This window comes from Ambystoma mexicanum, chromosome 3q, assembly GCF_040938575.1.
Source record: "Ambystoma mexicanum isolate Mex_15411 chromosome 3q, UKY_AmexF1_1, whole genome shotgun sequence".
In the NCBI taxonomy this organism is placed as follows: Eukaryota; Metazoa; Chordata; class Amphibia; order Caudata; family Ambystomatidae; genus Ambystoma; species Ambystoma mexicanum.
The window spans coordinates 352804776-352827998 of NC_090926.1; the positions used below are offsets into that span (position 1 = coordinate 352804776).

At 43.4% G+C, this 23223-nt stretch overlaps 1 protein-coding gene across 4 annotated transcripts in view; it reads left to right on the top strand.

Annotated features, from left to right (window-relative positions):
* The window catches only part of LONRF1 (LON peptidase N-terminal domain and ring finger 1), a 272719-nt gene that overhangs the window by 225351 nt on the left and 24145 nt on the right, over window positions 1–23223 (top strand). For all 4 annotated transcript variants that reach the window (XM_069653983.1, XM_069653982.1, XM_069653984.1 and 1 more), the window contains one exon: window positions 1393–1555. In XM_069653983.1, the coding sequence (XP_069510084.1) occupies window positions 1393–1555 (163 nt within the window). The remainder of the gene's footprint in view (window positions 1–1392; window positions 1556–23223) is intronic.

Here is a 23223-nt window from a genome sequence, read left to right on the forward strand (position 1 = left end):
GGTGCGATGCGGGGAGTCACTGCTCCACCCGCGGCGTTGGGATACACGCCTGCCGGCGTTGATGCCGTTGGCGGGAGAGAGGTCTTCCCTTTCTCCCGCTCGGAGGGTTGTTTCGCGGGGAGCTGCGGCTCCTGCTCCACCCGTGGAGTGAGCGCTTCGGCGCCTTTCCTTACACGGGGAGCTGCGGCTCCTGCTCCACCCGTGGAGTGAGCGCTTCGGGGCCTCTTCCGGCGGAGCTCTCACGCTCCGACCCTCTATCCTCGGGGCATCGGAGGGCGAAAACTCACGGGCGTCCGAGCGCTGTGACCTGAGGCGGCGGGCACGGCGGGGCGCGTGTCCGCCTCGTCGCCAGATGTAGTGTCCTGTAGGTGGACCTCCTCACGCTCTCATGCGTTCCCTCTCTTAAGAATGAGGCGGACACGAGAGCTGGGGTGCAACACGTCTTGGCTTTATTTTACATCAACCCTAACTGCCGCTCTGCGCGGTAACCCCTCCTCTCCCTGTCACGTGGGGCGCAGCCCACTCAACAACTAAAACAAAGAGAGAGGACTGTTCCTCTCTTCGATACACTGGTGACGACACCACAGGACAAACCCCCCTCCCAATCTACAGCACGAGGACAAAAAAATGAAGTTAGTTTGGTGATCAACACATTTCCGGCTGCAGCTTTGACTGACAGAACTGCCAGCCAGCCACAGCATCATGCAAACTGCTGTGGCCAGCTGGCACTTTTGTCAGTCACAGCTGCCTGACTTGATCAGGGCGAAGGCATCTCCCGTCGCGGCTGTGGTTGGGGTAATGTGGCCTGCTGTGTATTGGTGGGACCGAGGGGCCCTGGGAAGGCCCCGGCTGAGCTCCACTTTTTGGAGACTGCCAGGGGCCGGCCCTGGCTGGCCCCCACCCACTTAAAGCACTGATTGTCCCCACTCTGTGTATCATATACACATCTCGATTCCACAGCATCCCATCTCACTAAATATCAGTACCACCCTCATCACTTGTTCTCTATCCCCTTCTCCATTGCCTGGGCTACTGCTAATCCCTGCTGCTCTGCCGCCTCGCACTGTTCTCCTGCTGCTCTGCATCCTTGCTCTGTCCTTCCTTTTGCGCTGCCTCCTCACTCCTTTCTCCCTGCCGCCCGCCTCCTTGTTTCTCTGCCCCACCACTGCTACTGCTTTTCACTTTATTGGAGATTAAGGATGCATCTGTGGACAGTCATTTTGTAACGCCCTCCCCTGCTGGCTGCAGGTCCTACTGTGCTATATTCATCCACCCCTCCCTCTCACTCCTCTTTGTCTTTCTTTTCTGGTGCTTTTTACTCTTACTCATTTGTTTTCAGTCACTAAGCCTCTCTCCTTTTCCGAGTTGACCCCTTTCTCGTATGTCCTCCAGCTTTGCAGACTTCGGTTGTATGCTGGAAATCATCCGCCTCGAGTATTTGGCCGATGGTCGCTCCCTCGTTGATACAATGGGAAGAAGGCGTTTCCGGGTGCTGAAACGGGGACACCGAGATGGGTATCACACTGCGGATGTCGAGTACTTGGAAGACAAAAAGGTTAGAGCTGAGGGTTTGTGGTTGTCTTTCCTTTTTGTTTTTTTACAAAGAGGTGGGGGGCTGCAGAGGAGTAAACTGCACACAAGTTGACAAGCTAGTGCAAAAGGTCAACATACCTGAAAATGTCTTTCACCTACTGATTTCTAGTTCAATCTGAAAGGTGGACGCAGCAGGTGCAAGTAAAATTGGTGGAACAGCGTGGGCAGTCTGTTCCAAGCTCTCTTAAAGTGAGAATTATTACGTTGAGGAACAGTAACTTCTCGTTTTGATCCTGTGAATCTAAGGCAATAAAGTGGCATATTAAAAAGTACTTTTTTAGTGGTAGTGTTTGACAGGCTAGTGAGCCTTTCGTGGACCAAGAAGTTATAGTATGAAATTATTAAGGGGATTGCAGAAATAAACATTCAAGTATTTGGGAGGCTTTAACTTTGGATCACATTGACCAGTGTGAATGAAAATGTCTCAAATATGCAGCCTTCTGACTTTTTAGTAGCTCCTCAATGGGATGAATGAAGTTAACATCGTTCCACAAAATACCATACCGTCTTCAGATTCGTGTGGAAAATATTTCCTGAGAAAATGGACTTGTGGAGTTTTAGTGTGGCCCAGTAGATGGCGACTAGCCAAACTACAAATCCTTACGTGGTTTGGTGACCATCGGCTGAGTTTTTTTCTTCTTTTTGTACAGATAAAGAATAAAGTAGGACATGGGCAATTAAATGTATTTCTTTTGTTTGATCTGCACACCACAATGACATCGAAATCTAGGAATTTTGTTGGATGCCACACTCAAACTTTTGGATCTGGTATTCTTGATCCATGGACCCAGCAATCAAAAACGTTTTGAAGGGCCATGTATCAGCAGGCAAGTGTGTGCTTCGGAGGGACAGACTATTCCCCCCTTTTAAACTAATAAAATGGAGACCACTTACTTGGACTTCTCCTTTTAAAGTTAAGCTGGCATTGGGTGCTCTGCAGGCCAAGCAGTGGCTCAGTGGACCCCAGGGTTCAAAGAGTACCCTTGGGGAACCAATTGACAACCAGTTAGCCCTGGAGAGATTGCAGGCAGGGATACTGTTTTCTGGGGACACTTTGGGCTGTGTCTTTGTGCTTGGCTGAAAGCTATCCTGTGGGCACAGTGGCCGTACTCTGTGTGCCCTGCTGGTCAGGAGGCATTGTGCCTAAATGGTACTGGAGGACTTTGGTTCTTGCCCATGCTGCTGACTCGGCCTTCCTCCAATTGGGCTCCATATGTTTGTGTCAGTTCCTGGCTTTGGTCTTTATAGTGCAGCCATCAACTTTCTCTACTTCTGAACCTTTTAATACCCCACAGCGGGTGAGAATTGTATTGGGTCGATGAGAGCCAATTGAAATGAGTGGACATTGTAGGAGGCAAGGCTGGTGAATTAATGGCTTCCAAGGTGAGTGACACCCGCCTAAAGTGTGTGAGTTGAGAGGTATGCATCCCTGGCTCAGTTGATTTATGCCCTCCTGTATCTGAGAATATTCTCGTATAATTCCTTTTAAAACAACCTTAATGTGATCTACAGCACTTTGAATGTGCCTCCCCGTTTAGTTTTGTGTGACTGATGGTTGAGCTGTCCACTGATTTATTGCACCGAAATTCTTGCTTTATAGATGTGCTTTTTTACCCTTATTGTTAGTCTGCTTCCAAAGCCAGTGAAAATCATTGTGAAAGCTAAAGGTTCTTTTCTTTGATAATTAAACCGAGAAAACTCGTATCATAATAGAACCAGTTTCCTTTATTTAATCGGCTTTACTGTTTTGGGATGAAGTCCACCTTCCAAAAGCACAGCTGTGCTAATTGACACCTTACCAAGGATAAAATATTCCGGAAAACAGAAAAAAAAACATATTAGCAGGTATGCATGTAAAACATTAGATTGTGCCACTTTAAAATGGGCATGCTTCTTCAACTTTCTAGCATGCACCACAGTGACGGAACGTTCATTTTCTTTTGCTGTTTGGTCCAAGGATTTCAAACCATTTTAGTATAGCTTTCCCAAACTTCTTTTCTTATATTCTTTTTTTTTTTGGCTTACTGAAGTGTCTTTTATCTGCTCATTTTTTTACAAGGCAATTATCTAACCTTTTTTCCATTTAGTCCGGTTTTACATTCGGGACCCTCCACTTAAGGCAGAGTTTGCGTGTGCTTCCTTCGGTGAGGGGAAAAATAAAGAAAATAGTAATCCTGCCCTCTTGCAGAAGGTGGCTGTTGGGAGAGATTTTCTTTTTTCCCCTTTTACCTCCAAAGGTTACACTGGCTGCGTGGCTCGGCACTCTTTGGATGCAGCACGATTTTCAGGACTCATTTGAAGTGAACGTGGTATTTAGCTTAATGGCACAAAATGGAACCCTATCCAATGAAAAATTGTTGCCTTTTTAAGGTGTCGGAAGAGTATTTCGGATTTCAATACCTAATGTATTTTGCTGTTATGCTTTCTGTGATGTATTTGGCAACATACAACTCACAAGTGCTTTTGGGTTTTTGATATCTAACTCCGTAATAACCAAAAAACTATGTCATCATAATGTTAGAACTTCACACTAATAAAATGTGTGCAGCTTGTACGTTCGTCTGTGTTCAGAGTGTGATTGCTCTTGTACGCTGCCTTCTCAGGTCAGGAAATGGCTTATATGGTAATTCCTTTCCCAGGGAAAGCTGGGGTTTCCGTGGGTTGTGTGTGGGTGGGGGTGGCTAGGTTGAGGGTGAGGTTTTTATGCTCTCTATTTTCGATATGGTACCAGAAAGTCTCTTGCTGGGAAGATGTGTGGTAATCAGTGGCGATCCATGTTTGGTTAACCACTGGCTGTATGAATGGTACAGTTCCTTACCACTGGTGGGCTTGTGCTTGCTCCCAGCCTGAATCTTGGATAAAAGGAGGACTTGTGTGACTGTTCTGCAGATCATTGTTGGAACCAAGACTTCTAGGAAGAAGAGCAGCCCACTGACGGCCCCTGCAGCTGACCAGAATCAACTCAGTGTTGTCCCGGTGAAGCCCTGTTCCTCTGTCTCAAGAAGACCCTCATTGGTTGTTTGACCCCAGGACAAGTGGGAACAACCGTTCTCAACCCCTGTTCGAGGATTTGTGCCTTCTGAGCCTTCGGAAGTGCCCTTGCACCAACCTGAGCTCTCTACTGGACTACCTCGCTGTAGCCATCACCATTCAGAGTAAAACCGTGAAACTTTGCAGATGTTCAGCTTGTCATGAGTCACCTGCTCCTGCATTTTCAGCCTTCTCACATGAAGGGAAGCTGTGCTAGGCCTGCTCCTGTGTTTGCTGCTGCAAAATCGCCTATTGCTGTCTGGCCATGGGGACTCCCGTTGAAACACATCTTCAAAACTGTGAGGTGTCCTGAACTGGTCTGCCTGCAAAGGTCTTCATCTCTCCCTATTTTTGGCCTTCTGCTTGAAGTTGTCTGGAACCGATTCCTATGTACCGCAACCAACCGAAACTAAATCCTGACACAGAGTGACTTTTGCACCTGCAGCCCCCTGGGCCTTCCACGACCGAATCAAGTGCAGAAGATTGTGTCCGCAATGGAGTCTCGTTCACTTAAAGTGATCTCAGAAGAATGAGTCAGTTAACATTCCTGTTTTGGTCCCCTTACCTCCATAGGGTTATGTTGGGTGTAAAGTACTGGCCCTAAACTAAGCAAGTTAAAACGTCTGTGTTAATCTGGCCACTCTCTGATGTGCCCCCAGATAGGGGTTGGGGCAGGATCCCACAGGCTTGCCAGCCTGTGAGACCAGGTAACTATCTTATAAAAGCAACTCTGGGCAGTCTCAAACCTGGTAACTCTATTTCTGGGGGGCACGCGCCAACCATGCGCTTCAGCATCCATATTGTGGCACATGCAGTCTCCACCGGAAGAGGCAACAGAATGCCGAAGAAGCCCGAACCACCAAGAAGAACATTTCAAGATGGTGCCTAATACACAGATGCTTATGAAAACTTGCAATCCCAATCTAACCACAATAGAAAGACTTAACCAATCACTGGACTTAGTGACAGAACAAAAGTAGAGATGAATAACCAATCCCAACAAGGGATACTAGAACCTTTGGGAACAAATCAATCTGAGACAGTTTTTTATAAAATAATCCATAACCTTCTGGGTAAACACGAGAATTGTGCAGATTAGTCTGTGTCTTGGACCCAGAGGAAGCAGACACATGTGCTGAGGCTCCCGTAATAAAATGGGAGATTTCTGAAGAAAGGAGTACTGGAGGAAGACTATACAAGCCTGGAGACGCTTGAAGGGGAGAGGGAGATCTGCTAATACCTGGAAACCCTGGTCGAAAGGCTGGCCACAGGAATACAAAAGCACCTCCCAAATCATTGGGGGAACTTGAGAGCCAGAATCTGAGATGTTCAACCGGCTACCTCCCTCACGAAGGTAAGTAGAGGAACCAGGCCTGTGGAAGGAGGGCAAGAGAATTGGTTGCCTGAAAAGTACTCTGAATGAGTTGGGGAGAAATGCCCAGTCAACTTAAGAAAACCCAAGGTCTATGAGGGGAATCTGCAGTGAATCCGGAGATCCCAAAGTCTAGGAGCATGACTTTTTGTGAATTCTTAAAAAGCCAAGGTCCATGAAGGACTTGTTGTGAATCCCAAGAATGCTGGGGCTCAAGGGTGACCTGAGGCAAATCCTGAGAGCCAATGTCCAGAGTGCATGTCGAGCTTTACGTCTATAAGCAGTTCCAGTAGGCAGAAAAAACTTGAAGGTGGGGAGAACTACTAGGATAATCAAGCCCTGAAAGGTTTTAAGAGAAAATGTTGGCACGCCTGGCAGAAATACTAAGAAGCGAGTTGAAAGCAGAGAGTCTGAAAAAGTCCAGACTGCACGTACATCGTGAAAGCACCATCATAGGAACATTCATTTGGTTTTAACTAGCGTAGGGATGGACATTGTGTGAATAGGATTAAGATTCTCTGGTTGGCCATACTTTTAAAAATGTTTTTATTACACTAGGTACTAAGAATAAAGAGGAACTCCATATCCACCGGGAACTAAATGGAGTAATGAAACGACTATAACAACAAGGTGTTCCCGTGAAAAAAATACTTTTGGGTAATTGGTAAGCTTAAGGCAATTACTAAGTAAATATCGTGATTGAATCACATAGTTTGTAAAAAGATGGTACCTATGAGACTATTTTCATACAAAGTACGTCATTAAGCAAGAAAAAAAACAATTAAAGAATATATGAAGCAAAAATAGATTTATTATTAAATTAACAAAGGAAAAGGGGGAAAAAAAGAATACCTCACCAAAAACCTGGCCTCCAAAAAACAGACATTGTAATTTTATTCCAAGGAGGAGCAGTGAACTTTAGAATGTTAAAGGATGGATTCATAAGCAATCAGACTGACAAAGAAACGTAAACAGTTAATTCATAAACAGAGTAACAAAATACATTAATATGTACATACACCTGTGTGGACATAAATGTACCAATGAGGAGCTGATGATTGAAAGAACGCATTCAATAGAAAAAGCAAATTATAACCAAAATAGTTTCGCTTGTCGGAATATGCATTTAACAAATATGCACATACATTTTATAGTTCAAAACTGTAGAATAAACTGAAATTGTTGAAGAGGCACCAAACAGTATCCCATCAAAAAGTATAACTCACAGTCCCTGGCTAGTTCATAGCAAATTACTTCACACCATCATGTTTCGCAGCAGACAGAAGAAATGTCTTGTGACTTAGAGACAAAAATGTCATTGGCAGAAAAAATCGATACGCCAGCCGCTTTAATGAATTAATATATGCGTGGTGGGCCCCCCGACTCTTGTTCAGGTTGTGAAGAATCATCCCCAAACTAACACAGTGGCACAGTGGGCGATTCGGTGGTAAAGAAAACAGATGCACCACCTTCGTCAGGAAAAAGGTTTTCTCTATACAGCCTCTAAGAGTCCCCTATCATTTTCCCAGTTCTGGTGATATTCTGGTTTCTGGCCTTTCGTTGTCGAGTCCTGTTTTGTTCTGGTTTTCATGAAAATGCTGATCGGTCTGTGGTGGACAGTGGCAACATGGGAACTACTAAATTATAAACATTTTATTGGAATCTCCAAATAATTTAACATTTTAATTAATGCACTTAATGAGATTGACTCATTCTGATGTTATACCTCAGAATAAGGTGGGTCTAACTCGGGAAGGGGGTCCTATCCTAAAGCTGAACAGCATCAATCTGCTGATTAATCAGAGTGGCGTGGCAATGCTGCTCAGTTATGGCAGGGACTGCTAGCCTGCCATCTCATTCAGGCAACTCCTATCCAGGATCCTACACAGATCTGCAAAAGCCCCTGGAACCCTCCTGCTCCATAGTGTGCCGCCCTCTGAGGCCTGGTCCATTCTCGTCACTGGTCCCAGGCACGGACTTCACACAAAGGCTACCAAAGAGGGGCGTGTTTACATAGTGAGGTCCATGCTAGGGGCTTGTAAACATATATTTTACCTTTTAAAACACAAAATCTTTGTCATATCTCTTGATTAGAGGCCCCTGCTTTAGCCAGAAGGGCTTGTTTGTGCCTTTCCTGCAAGGACTGGTGTGTCCATCGCCAAATCTCAAGTTTGTATTTACCGAATGTAACTTTGGGTGCTTTCAAGTCCTGTGCTCTGTAGTAGATGGTGTTTAGGGAAGCTATAATGCTGCATCCTGGGTGGCCCAGGCATTGGTTTCTTCATTTGAGAAAGTGTTTCATTGAACCCCTGGCTATACTACTAAGAGATGCAACATCATGGAAAGGTTTTCTCTGGCGAGAGGGCATGGAAGACAGGGTCTCCCTATATGCTGATGACCTTTTAGTGTATATGAGGGATCCGATTCACTCTTGTCCAGTGGTTATGGAATTATTGGACCAATATGGGTCCTTTAGTGGACTGAGAGTGAACTGGTCCAAATCCATCCTTTTCCCAGTTAACGGTGCGGAACGTATTATCCCGGTAAACTGCTCATACCGAATTGAATTGGAACACTTCTGCTAGCTAGGAATCCAGATCATGGTTAATCTCGCAGAATATGTAGTGAGAAACTTACACCCCATTACAGAGAGATGTACAAGGGATGTCCGACACTGGATACTACTCCGGCTGACACTATTGGTTAGAGCGGCGCTATTTAAAATGTTGGCCCAGCCATGCTTTCTATATGTCCTGCAGAATGCCCCACTCCATGTACCGGCCTTAGAATTTAACAAAATTGATGGCGCCCTTAGAACACTTCTAGGGGGAGGGGGACATGCACGGATAGCGCTGCAAACACTCCAACGCTCCACCTCGTAAGGCGGTATTGGGCTACCACACCTGCAAACCTTCTACTGGGCTAGACAAATGGCGGTGATCAATGATGTGCCACATGGGAATGGAGACCTACCCCATATCCGAGCAGACATTGCTGCGATGCAGGGGTTTCCCCTGCTAGGATGCCTGTACCAAAAATTCAAATACGATGACAACCCACATCGCGCTGATATGGAAAGACTCCCACAAACATATTGGCTGGGACAAAAAGATTACCCCAGTGCAGACACTATGGCGAAACGGTCATCTACCCGAATTGAGAAAACTACCGAAATGGCCGAGGTGGACATCAATGGGAATAACTAAAATTGGGGATATAATTGTGAATGGAGAAATGGCATCCTTTGAGGACCCAACTACTCGTTTTGGCCGTCCCAACTCTGAGCGTTACCGCTACCTCCGATTAAAGCATGCACTACACATACATCTCCCCCTACTGTCTAATATGCCGGAGTGCACACCAATGGAAAGGAATATAGTACCCGATAAAATAGCTAATGAAGTTACTTCCGTCCTGTATAATGCTATCGCTTCCTTTGCTACATCTGACCTTTGCAACTTGAAATTCAAATGGGAAGGGGATATTGGTCCAATACTACCTGAGGACTGGGTGACAGTGCTAATGCATCCACGGGAAACTGCAATCTCTTCTAGACGTCGATTGATACAACTGAAAGTCCTACATAGAGTGTATTATCCACGAGTAGCCCTTTATCGCTGGAACCGGGCCACCGACCCTAAATGCCTACGCTGTTTACAAGGAGAGTGTACCTTTTTTCATATACTGTGGGAATGCCCCCAGATTCAAATGTACTGGCAACGTTGTTGTGATAAACTGTCTGCAGTCCTTGGTCGCACCATCCCTAGAGACCCTATTAGGTTGCTACTGGGTATTGAGGAAGAGGGGGATACAACATGCTTTGAGAAAATGTTTCTTTCCACAACCACTGGAATAATCAAATGCAATGTAGCAAAACTATGGGGGGTCCAATATTGCTCAGCACTTCGCACAATGGGTAACAGATGTGAACATTTGTATGTTGATGGAGCAGCGCATCTATACAGCCAGAGGCTGCCCTGGGAAAGCCAAAGAAATCTGGCAGAAATGGGAAGACGCACAATAACTAAACCGACTCTGAATAAACTCTGTAGAATACTTATATGGGATGAAAGTATGCGAGACTAAGACACAATGTACTGTTGGAAGGTTCTGGATCTGTGCTCGTTTCGTTTTGGTTTGTTTGCCATGTAATATTTAATGTGTTTACTCTTCTAAGTACGCTTAAAACAAATAACATGTTTTATTTAAAAAAGAAAAAGAAAGTGAGTATTGCAGCAGTCCTATGTATTTATTTTTTACTATCTCTGAAGCAGCCAACTTTAAAGGAATGGTTCGGTCAAAAAATTGTATTGCCCCTACGGGGGTCGGCCATGTATTTTTAAGCCTAAGTCGCTCGATTTTAGAAAAATTTCCTATGGGCCTTACCAGAGTTTTCGTCCATTAAACGCACGCGAAAACGGGCACCAGGGAGCTGCCTTTTGTGATAATCCTATCATTTCCCCCATCGCCCTGGCTGACCTGCTTTTGCGGCACTAAATCATATCCCCTGCCCCTGAGCCTGACATTATCAAAACATTCATATTCCCCGTCTCTCTCCGTGACGTTACTGTGCTGCGTAGGCAAACGCGCCCAGTCGTCTTCTACGCGACTTCACACAGAACCCGGAAACCAACACAGATCAGCTCACAACACAGCGCACCACAATTCGGAATATGAAACTGTACTTTAAAATCAAACAGCAACACGGTAAATTTGGTAAAGTACATTTATTTGACATTAAATGTTTATAGAATATTCTGCAATTGCCATATGAACTCCGAAAGTCATTTATTTTCTTTTATCTCTATCCGCAAATCCTTACGATTTTATCGTTAGTCACGCGCTGTTCATTTATGGTACACAGGGTGTTGGTTTTTGTTCAAAGAGGCACTTTTGTCGCACGTTGAACCGCAAGGCTGTTCCATCAAGTAGGCACTAGGCCAGCGTAAAGGTTGATATGTTGCTTCTAGCCTCTAGTACCGCGTAAGGGCATATGGGCCCCTGGCGATCGTCCCATAAAATCGGCGATCGTCCCATAAAATCATCAGAATGGTGCAGTTGTTTACATTAAGCTGCAGCTGGCGGCTGAAGAAACCGTCTGCCGGTGTCTGAAACTGGTGGCAGGGGCAAAATGGAAGGATGTACCTATTTTGAAAACATAAAATTAATAATTAGTCTCGCCAGCCGATCTTTATTAATATTATTCATTTTATTTATTACGGCCGAGCTGAAACTATTTGCTTTCAAGGATGGTGCAATGGAGTATGTTCGGCTCTAAAATCAATGCGAAAACTAACGAAATAAATCGAGGTTTGTACACAATGAGAAACGACTTTGTCTACATGCATGTGGAATGTGGACCTGCATGCCCATGTGCCCGCTACAAGGACGATCCCACAAACCTTTTCAAAGCTCTTCATTCATTCATTTATTTATTCATGCATCCATTCATTAATTTCTTCATTCCGGTATAAAAGCGTCTAAAGAGTTACTTATATTATATTTGCAATTTCCATTGTGTCTCTGCGTAATGCAGTCCGTAAATCCCACTGTGCTCTTGACAACGGTTTTTCGTATACTGAACTAACATGAAACTCGGTCTAGTTTAAGAATTTTCTGCCTTATCGTCTCAAACGTTATTGCACCCCCTAACCCCACCTTCAAATGAAGTTCTTTCTGCATGGTCCCTGTCTCTCAAGGTCAAAAAACAATAGAACCTTATTCTGCCAGTGCGAGTTGTGAGCCTCTTCAGGGCGCGAGCTAAAAATCAAAGCCGCTGACCTTCACTAGAAATTAGCATACATTCTTTCTTTGCAACATCCCGTAGTAAAGCCATCTGTGAGAACTTGAAGTTTCGAATCCATCTATGTAGTGCGCCTCAATGTGCAAATGCAAACTGGCTTCTCTCCCATCTGCAACGGCTCGCTTGGCGCGTTGTAAGGCCCCAATTTTGTCCTCGTTGTCTGCGAGCTTTGAAGCCCCAAAGGACCATAACTATTGAGACTTTTAATTTTTTGGGGAAGGTCAGGGAAAGTATAAAGTACCCGAGGAGTTGAGTTGAAAGTGAGATTTATTGTTTGTTTGTTTTATTAATTGCAATACGCAAGCCTCCCCTCGGTTAACAGTGCCCAGCATTTATAAGAGATTGAGAAAATTAGTTACATGAACAAAAATATATACACACACATATATATATACAAGGTCAGCAATATGAGGTGAATAGAAAGAGAATTCAAAGACGAAACCCAGGTAGTTCGGCACCCAGGATGGTGAAGGTAGGGCTTAGGGTTAGCGTACTTTGTATGCACACTGTACAATAAAATGTATTTACAAAAAGACAATCGTATTACAGTTATTTAAACCTGGATTTGTACTTCACAACCAGCTCTCCTTTGGGTGGACATGGCACAGTGGCAATGTTGGGTGGCAATGGATCAGTGCTCTGCACAGAAACGTTCAAAATTCCATATCTGTGCTTCTCTAATACAGCAACAATAAGGCTTTTGACAAAGTCGAACTCCATTTCCTCATAGACTGGTTTGATCACCCATTGCTTACTTCTTTTTGAAAAGGCCTTAGTGTAGCGAGGCATCCTTACATTACCCTTAGTCCTAGATTGTTCACGGCCGAGATTCTCGTTATGGGCCAAGACGGCAAGTAGAGTCCTATGTCTCATGCCCTGTATGCTGAAATGCAAGCGCTTTGGCCTGTACTTTAGGCACATATTGTGGAACACCTCCAAACCTCCAGTGTGACAGAATTCTGTCAGTCCCCTCAAATCTCTTGATAGAGTTTTATCGAAAACAATCTTCTCAATGGCTTTGTGTGTCAGTGAAGATGGATTCAACCACTTCTTCTTCCGTGCCTCCACTGGGGATAAAGGGCCATGTTCACGTTGGTGGAAATGTAGGTTTTCTGACCAGCGGTGCACGTTGTTACAGTGGTGCATCAGTGACCGCCATTTTTCAAGTAGTATTTCCACTGACCCTTCACAAGTTTTGGAGCTCCACCAAAGATGGTTGCTGATAGACTGGGACCACTCTGAAATACTTTCCAAACCTTTTTTTTTCCCCTGCAGCCGAGATTTTCTTATTGATTGATTTAGCAAGATGCCATACGTCAAATTGATGTTTAATATGTGGGAACTGCTCTCTCATTGTCTTGGCAATTGAAACGTGTCTGTCCGTGGCTATGAGGTCGATGTGCATTCCACTCGATTGCAGATATTCCACTGATTTTATAAATCCTAGTTTCTCCATGGCCACTGAGGATGTACATTGTGTTACCTGCACGACCACCGAACTCACAATTTTCTTACTATCCATGTCCTGAAAGTGGTAGGTGCAGTACTTGGCAGAAAATCCAGGGCTGTCGCACTGTCCATCGCCGGCTAGCCTGAATCGTTTGCCTTCGAATGTACTTGCTAGAGACAATTGTTCAATTTTCCAAGCATCACTAATGGCCGGAAACAGATAATCAAGTTGGTATTTGTAGTACTGCGTTTTTGAAATGAAATGGAGTCCCACAAACTGAAAGAAAGACTTTAACTTTCTAAAACTGGAGCCACTAAAAAGTGATGCAGCTGCAAACAGTAGATTGCCTGCTGGCAGTTTCCCCAGCATCGGTTGTGCAGACCATAAGAACGTATGATGTAATCTACAGGCGGCATGTATTGTGACGTTACTGCCTTGTTTTTGACGAGTCAAATGAATCAATGGCTTCTGTCTTGATATTGGGCAAAATCTTCCTCGGGGCCAGCCCTTTGAGAGCAAAAATACCCAATTCAGCCCAAAATACAGGTTCTATTGTGCTGAGCAGTGATCTCATGCTAGTGACAAATGACACCCTCAAAGTGTTATTAGCATATTTATTCTAAGCAGTGAATTTCATATACATTTGGGATTCAAGTTACAGAATATTACAAAGCATAACACTTAGAGCAATGCAAAATATAGTGAAACATGGAACTTAGATAAACATAGAGAAACATAGAGAAATATAGAGAAACATAGAGAAATATAGAGAAACATAGAGAAACACAGTCTTACGTCCCTTAATCTCAGCCCTGGGAGACCTGGGTTTCTCATAAGCTAGCTGTAAAACAAGCCCCGCTCATAGAAAAACAAGGCTGGAGGACACCGTGAGAGCCAATTCCGGGCACCTGACTGTACACGAATCAAGTCCACAGGCGATCTCCCCCTGATCCCATGTGTGCATGGATACTTTATACTCTCTTGCTGTCAGTCACCATGACGCATAGTTCCAGAACTTTCTCTGTGAGGCTGGTTCATGGAAAAAACCCAGCTCTCTCTGAGATGCTCCCTGCTCGCTCCTACCCCCTCCCTTGTTCCCATCTGCGCTGGCTGAGGAATGTCTTATCAGTACCTTCCCAGAGAAAAGGAAGATTAGCTTGGAGCCAGGGCTAACGTTAGTGAGGCTGAATATTCTAAGGGAAGCAGGGATGTATTAACCCCATCTGCAAGCTCTAAAAGGCATGCACTCATAGCTTAGTGTTTATAGCGCTTAAGACTGGCTATCTAAGCGCTATATAGGTGCCATGATGTTCCAAACACTCCAAAAACCTATTAGCTACATGGCTAGGGGCCCTCCCTGCCTGTCTATCAACAATGTTTAATTTGACCTATCTCATACTAGGCCTGCATATTCCTTGTAGCTCACTACTGCATAATGGAAGTGCTACAACAGACTACTGTCAGCATTTTTAGCACATACTTTGAATACACTATTGGCTTTCAGCGGCTAATGCTGTCATCTAAAGCCCTGATTGGCAAGGTTGCAATTTCGTGTATCACTACATTCCACCCCTATTCAACGTTTGTGCGACAAATGCTGACTAATACCTATCAACATAGTATTTAGTGCAGTGATAAAGACCTAGGGGCTTTGCAAGAGGTTTAAGCAAACTATCTTCTAGCGGTTAGTTAGCGTGGCATGCAAGGTAAAACACTACCTAAACAAAAATGTACACAAAGTGAACAGTGACATATACCCTTGCCAGAACCTGGCCTACACAAAAATACCTACGCCAAGTGAACATGGACATTTACTCTAGCCAAAACCTGGCCTACACAAAAATACCTAAATCAATTTTGTATAACTGATTGTCAGTTAAAAAGCAGCATGCAGTTAAAATGTCAAGGCAATCCAGTGTAGTCTAATCTACAATGCACTATTGCATTTATGTATGGTTACCAATTCTAAAACCTGGCAGCCTTTCACCCTAAGGGCCTACCCTCCCCCTGATCCCAGGGCATTCAAGCGTGACTATGGGCTGTTGTGACTAGACACTTCCCCCAGGTAGGTGGAACCCAACCAGAAACCATCTAATTTCTTGAACAAGGTGAACCCATGGGCACCAGGTTGTCTAAATAAAAACAATTCTACTAATTTACATCAAAGCATGGCATGTGTTATTCATGCAATCAAAAAAGCAAGCAATTCAATCCATATGTATGCTGGTAACTGTAGCTCTGCGTGCCAGTGTGTGGAGGATGGTTGCCCCCACCCAGTAAAAAGCCAACACCTGCTGATTTAACAATGTTTGCCATACAATGCATTGTGTGTATTTAGCAGTCTTGTTGACCTGCCCTATGGCAGACAAAAATGTCTTCATGTCTAAAATTCTGTTATCTTCAATTGGCTGTCAATACTTGTAGCAGTGCTGGGCATATCAATGGGCCCCACTAGGCCAGAAGTTCTATAGCAGAGCTGGCATCAGAACCCATAGTGGCTAGCTTATTGTGCACAGTTTCTATGTCACAAGCATATAAAGCTCCTGCAATTAATGAATCTAGCTCCCTAGCTACGCGCACTCTAGTGATGGGCCATAGAAATGGACTCCATTTGTAGCAGCTTGGTAGTACTAAGGAAACATTGCCTCATGATAAATCTATGTCTAAGTGTAGCACTGTAATAATGAAGGTGTGCATTACCAGTCTACAATTTACATGTTGTCTTACTACTGGAAAATCTAACAGGTTCACAGTGTCTACCTTCTGTGACTTGGAGAATACCCTTCTTCAAGTGGGATATCTACCATATACAATAATAACTTTAGCCACAAACACCATACTACTATCCGGCAGTGGCTGTTTCATCACACCATGGAAAAAATTCATTTAGTCAAGTTATAGTTCATTAAATCTTGGCGAGAACACTCGCTGCAGTTCTTGGTCAGAAAAACATCACATTAGACAAATTAAACAAATGGTATCCATTCAGTGACAAAAGATGCCTGACAATGTGCCAGGCCAGTACTCTAGCAATTCCATGTGGATACTCATTTGCAGCGCTTTTCCAAAGAATTATTCCAAATGTTTACAATCAAAAGGTGACTCTTTGCATTAGTGTGCTGGAGACAGCTGTCCCCACAAAAACATGAAACTGGTTGGTTTAACAAAAACCGTGTCACACTCTGTGTCATAAAAATCAAACATCAAGTCAGTCATGGTTTCATTTACCTGCCTTAAGCTGGCTGTAAAAGTATCCAGTGTTTCAAAGATTACCATTTCAAATTATAGCTCATACACTTGGCAGCATTACTTCAATTAAGAATCTTAACCTACGCACAGGTGACTTCGATGTGCGCACTCATCTTATCTCAAAATTAATTACACTCCTGCTTGCATAATTCTGCTGCCCCAACAGTTCATAAATCATTCTCCTGCCTACGTGCAATGTAGAATATTTTTTTTTTCAAAAAACAAAACATCTCTGATTCATCTCAACAGTGCATTTAAAAACCATTTTTCAATGTGTTAGCATTCAATTGCTGTGTCACACAGCTGTATGTGGTGCCTGATGTTACAGTCCACAATTCATTGTCCATAGTCCTTTAAACAAGAAAGGGCAAAACATGTCATTTAAATGTGTAGCATCAAATACTTGATAATTAGCCAAGTCTGCACCGTGCCAGTTCAGCAAAAGTTATTACTCTGTTGGACACTATTCGCAGGTTACAGCATTGAGTGCGGTGCAGGGCACGTTAAAGTTGAAATAGCATGTCGCAGTGGCTCGCTTTCTCTGAGAATGCGTCTGACCCTTCTTTGATCAGTGTCACCCACAAACTGCATATTCACTCTCTATATTATGAAATGTCTTGTCGTGCTTTGCCTAGGCAAAATACAAACAGAAATGTTAGGATGTCATCAAAACTTCAATATCAGCGTTATCCACCCCTTCCCATAATACCACCCCCATCTTCAAAAAGTCTCATCAGGTAACTACACACTTTGTCATTGCTACTGCAATTATTTATCACCTTTCTGCATGTTTCTGGGGGCTTATTTACACTCAACCATACGGGGTGTAACTGCCTAATCACAAACTCATTTGTGCAATGCAATCATAGCTGGTCAATGGTACCTCAGACTGATCTGTGCTTTTACAAAGCCATATAGTAAGTACCCAGGTCGCACAATGCTTTTCTTTTTCACCAAAGCGATCACCAATGCCAGGCGCCAACTTGCTTCCAGTGTCCCATGATCTTGGTTTAGGTTGCCCTGCTGGCATCACTCCATTTTTCAAAGGTAAAGTCTTTCAGTCCAATACCGCTTACAGTTGTACAAGCAGCTTTGTTTATTTATCTTTCTTTTCTTAGCAGTGTCTTTTCAAGTCTCTGGTTTTTTCACTTGTCATTTTTTCAAAGGGCGTTTGCTGTTTTTGAACCACCCCTTTGAGTGCGATAGTCTAAGCCAGTTTCTTTTGTTGCTTCAACAAATCATTCATTCTTGCACTAAGCCGTGTGGCTTCTGGATCATGGCTAATGTGCAGTGTTCATGTTGTACTTCAAAGCCCCGCTCTGCATGTTGTCTCTTGCAAAACGGCTAAGCACTTTTTGTCAGTTTTGCTTCCATCTGGAATGCCATAATGTCTTTGTCAGTTACTCCATCCCCTGGCAATGTAGCTTGCAGTTTGCCAGATGTGTATTTTCTCTTCTCAAAGCGCCTAGAGGTTTCTTCTCCAGTGCACAGCGCTTTACTTCAGTTCACATCACATGGAGCATTGGAATGCAGCTTGCACAGCAATAGCGCTTTACTTCACTTCACATCACATCACATGGGAATGCGGTTTGCACAGTAATGTCTGTTGGAATGGGCAGCTGTCTTTTCTTGGCCCATTCACAGATGCATAGGTAAATGTTCAGATGTGATGTGCCCGTCTGCCATCCTGCATGAAGCCTTTGCTCCGTACCACAGTTTACTGGGCAAATTCTTTACTTTTTGAACAGCTCTCTGTTTTTGCTCCCCCTTCCTCAGGAATGCAGGCATGTTTATCTTTCGTGTGCACCTGGCAGCGCCATTAGCACGCAGCTTATCTCTTTTGCCTATAACTCTTATACTGTGGCGGCTTCACTCGTTTCAGACAGTTCATCCAAATTAACTCTTTCTTGTACTGTTTCTGCTTTTGTTTGCCTTCACGCACCTCGCCCAAGACAGCTTCAAGGCACAAGCTCTGCACACACAGCAAGACTCTTGTTTTCAAAAGCGGCACTTTTCTTGTCATTTTTCTACTCCATGTAATTTTGCAAAATGTCAAAGCGTCTTTTTTTCTTGTAATGTGCGATCTTTCAAGAGAACTCACAACCCATTAAATCTTTGTGCTATCTTATCACACACAGATGTTTCATTCTGTTGTACCATTGCCAAACTATAACCACTCAGTTCAGTGCATTTAAAAAATAAAAATGCCATATTTAGTGCAGCTCCCTGCACGTTTTTTTTTCTGCAAGAACAACCCACACTCTATTGCTTGTGGGCTGTTTAATGTGTCAACAACATTTTTCCCCATGTATCACAGTCAACAGGTCACTATTTCCAAAGCATACATCACTATTAAGGCAACAGCACAAATCCATGGCATAGCATGGGGACAGTCAAAAATACTCCAGGGGCAATTTAGAAAAATATAAATTGTTTTTCCCCCCAACCATTGCAAGCTGGTTCTGCAATTTCAAATCAGTACACAAAAATCGAAAATCCAAATAACATTCACTCACTTTCCTTTTAAGTGAGTCTCTCACCCAATATAAGCATGGCACAGCCTAAAATGCAATATAACCATTTTAGTGTGTTTCCTTTAAACAGAATTTGCCACCATTAGCACATGGAATTTTACAGTTGCCAAAAGAAAGAAAAAACTCTTTAGGCTCTCAGCACAGATGTTACTCATTCTCCTAAGCATGGCTCATTCCCCTTCCTCATTATTCAGGAATGCCAACCCTTCAAAAGCATATATCAAAAAAGACGAACCTTCGCCTCCGAACATTACAGCCCCCACTCGCTAGCACACTGGGGCTGAGTCAATGGTTAAATCACTATTCACAATTTGCATGTCAAATCCCTGCAATTATTATTTTTTTTTCCTGCCCTCATGACAGAATAGAGATGAGAACTCCGTCTCATTATGCATTCCAAATTACAACTTTAAACTTGGGAAACCACATGATAAAATTCTTTTTCTAATTGAGCATACATCTTTCTTAACCATTCATCGGAGTGCTTTAAACAAAGCCATTTCCCGCTCGTTTATTGCCTTGTACTCCCTGGCACCAATCCCATGCAATAAGTCAGTCACGACTGATTTACTGAAGGGAGTCTTAACCACACAAGCTATCGGCCACGGCAAACCGACACAACATTGCTGCCTTTTGAAGTCTCAGAGCTGCAGTGAGACCATCAAGGAAATGCGACAGCCTGCTCCCCACTCTACACTGTGTTCTCTCACACCATTTGTCATGTCATGGCACTGCTCTTCACAAATCCCACAAAGCTGCCACCAAATGTCTTGATATTGGGCAAAATCTTCCTCGGGGCCAGCCCTTTGAGAGCAAAAATACCCAATTCAGCCCAAAATACAGGTTCTATTGTGCTGAGCAGTGATCTCATGCTAGTGACAAATGACACCCTCAAAGTGTTATTAGCATATTTATTCTAAGCAGTGAATTTCATATACATTTGGGATTCAAGTTACAGAATATTACAAAGCATAACACTTAGAGCAATGCAAAATATAGTGAAACATGGAACTTAGATAAACATAGAGAAACATAGAGAAATATAGAGAAACATAGAGAAATATAGAGAAACATAGAGAAACACAGTCTTACGTCCCTTAATCTCAGCCCTGGGAGACCTGGGTTTCTCATAAGCTAGCTGTAAAACAAGCCCCGCTCATAGAAAAACAAGGCTGGAGGACACCGTGAGAGCCAATTCCGGGCACCTGACTGTACACGAATCAAGTCCACAGGCGATCTCCCCCTGATCCCATGTGTGCATGGATACTTTATACTCTCTTGCTGTCAGTCACCATGACGCATAGTTCCAGAACTTTCTCTGTGAGGCTGGTTCATGGAAAAAACCCAGCTCTCTCTGAGATGCTCCCTGCTCGCTCCTACCCCCTCCCTTGTTCCCATCTGCGCTGGCTGAGGAATGTCTTATCAGTACCTTCCCAGAGAAAAGGAAGATTAGCTTGGAGCCAGGGCTAACGTTAGTGAGGCTGAATATTCTAAGGGAAGCAGGGATGTATTAACCCCATCTGCAAGCTCTAAAAGGCATGCACTCATAGCTTAGTGTTTATAGCGCTTAAGACTGGCTATCTAAGCGCTATATAGGTGCCATGATGTTCCAAACACTCCAAAAACCTATTAGCTACATGGCTAGGGGCCCTCCCTGCCTGTCTATCAACAATGTTTAATTTGACCTATCTCATACTAGGCCTGCATATTCCTTGTAGCTCACTACTGCATAATGGAAGTGCTACAACAGACTACTGTCAGCATTTTTAGCACATACTTTGAATACACTATTGGCTTTCAGCGGCTAATGCTGTCATCTAAAGCCCTGATTGGCAAGGTTGCAATTTCGTGTATCACTACAGCTTCCCACATACTTTCCCTCTGACAGAATGCCCACATTTCAGCATACTTATAATATCCATCAAACAACTGTCGAATACTATGTATTTGTCCTCTTTGATTAGACTGTCATCCTGTGTCAAAGTTGTTTCGGCCTGTGACGTTGAGGACATATCACCACATTTGAAAGAAATATTGCTGCTATCAAGTTCTGATGCGTCAGTGAATGCTGCTGCTGGTTCATTCTCTGTCATTTCAACATCTGCTACTTCAACATTGATGGGAGAACACAACAATGCCGACAGCTTTTTTGGTGGCAATTTTTTGGCGGGTGTAGATTGTGTAAATTGATCTGCGACTACTTCAGAGCTATCTTCAATACATCCAGTATCATGTTGTTGCGGTGGTGCGGTCGTACTGTAGCAATGGTCCAATACAACTTTGCTGGATTCTCCGGACACATTAATTTCATTTTCTGTACATTGGACATGAGCATCCCGAGTCTCAACACGCCGCGTCTGAATTATTAGTTCCTCCATAGTGTAAATGGTCTGGCAAGCAACATCTCTCATTCGCTTCACTGTCTGTGTATGTATAGTTCGTAGACCCACGGGTAACTAGAGGACAGATTGGAAAAGGGATGTTAAGTTTAAACACAAGATAAAGTATAGTACAATTGAATTTAAAAAAACATAAAATAGTCCCCAGCACAAAAACATTTCTAAAATTATGAACTGTTTTGTAACTAACCTTATTTTTGTTTCTTTCTTTGCAACTTTTTTGACTCGACCTTCAACATCTGCACGCTGTTGCTCCGATACGTATCCGCATGTCTCCCCTTCCTCTTGCGCTGCAACGACTATATTTTCTGTATCCGCATAGACAGCACGGAATGAGGCTCCATCGACTCCCTGAAACATAGTATTTTCATTACTGTGTATCAAAATATTGTTAGCATAAAACGCACGTGAGGACGAACACACATGTACATCTCAATAGCCAAACACGATTTAAACATTGTGTGGAACAATCAAACGACAAGTATTCGAGCTCTGATGACCTAGTTCGATGGAGCTGTCAGTATCCATACCTCTGGCTCTGCATGGACTGCCACGAATGATTGTATTGAAGAGGAGGCATCAGCAACTCCCTGAAACACAGTACTTGCGTTAGTATGGTTTTCAATATCGTAAACATAACACACACTTGGGGTCGACGGCACAGGTACATATAAAGAGATAACCACAAATGTTGCATTGTCTAAAAGAATCAAGGAATATTTAAAAATGATCAGATTTAATCGACTTATTTCTCAGATTTCTTTACATCTGCATCATCTAAATGGGATCTTGTGATTGTAGTGGAAGCTCCATCATCTCCCTGAAACACAGTACTTAAGTTAATAGGTAAGAAAGTATAGCAAATGGAATCACGTTATATGATCACGCTCGATGGAGCGGTCAGTATCCATACCTTATGCTGCTGAAGAATATCTAGGGCTGTTAATGTGGTGCGCACTTCGGAAAGCTGTTGCGCCAATTCGTATCCGCATGGTCCCGCTTCCACCGGAATTACTTGAATGTCAGGCTCCGCATCAAGTGCGTGGGTTGACGATTCAACAACTGCCTGAAACATAGTATTTGCATTAGTAAGGATTACAATATTGAAAACACAACACACGCTTGGGGTCGCCCGCACAGGTATATATCAACGGCTAACCACAAATGAAACATGGTGTAGAACAATCAAACGGCAAGTGTTCCAGTCCTGATGATCACGGTCAGTTGAGCTGTCAGTATCCATACCTCGGGCTGCTGAAGAACATCTAGGGCTGTTGTCAATGTGGTGGACGCTTCAGCATCTCCCTGAAAGACAGTACTTGCATTAGTATGGATAACACTAATTATAACTGAAAACAAACACCAGGGGACGACAACTAAGGTGTATATCATTTGGAAAGGACTAACCAAACAATTGGTAAAATAATCACACGATACATACAAACTATTACTTGACATGCATAAAACAAGTCTGTAGCGGAATAGCCAAGTATGATTACCTGATACGCGCTAGAAGTGGTTGATAACTGCGAGCACGTGACGGAAGTAGAATGTTCTTGCTTCAGATTCAAGGGATAGTCAAGAAGTTGTAAAGGTAAATTATTGTTTGATAATGAAATGCCAGTATTTAAAATTGCCATGTAAGGAGACAGAATACTTGAGTAATGTGCAATATAGCACAGTTCCCTGTGCCCATATATAGATTTAGTTTGTGGGTTATGAAATCTAAAAATAATATATTGATAAATGTCATTATTCAAAAAGCTATACACTCATATCAATGTCGAAAGTAT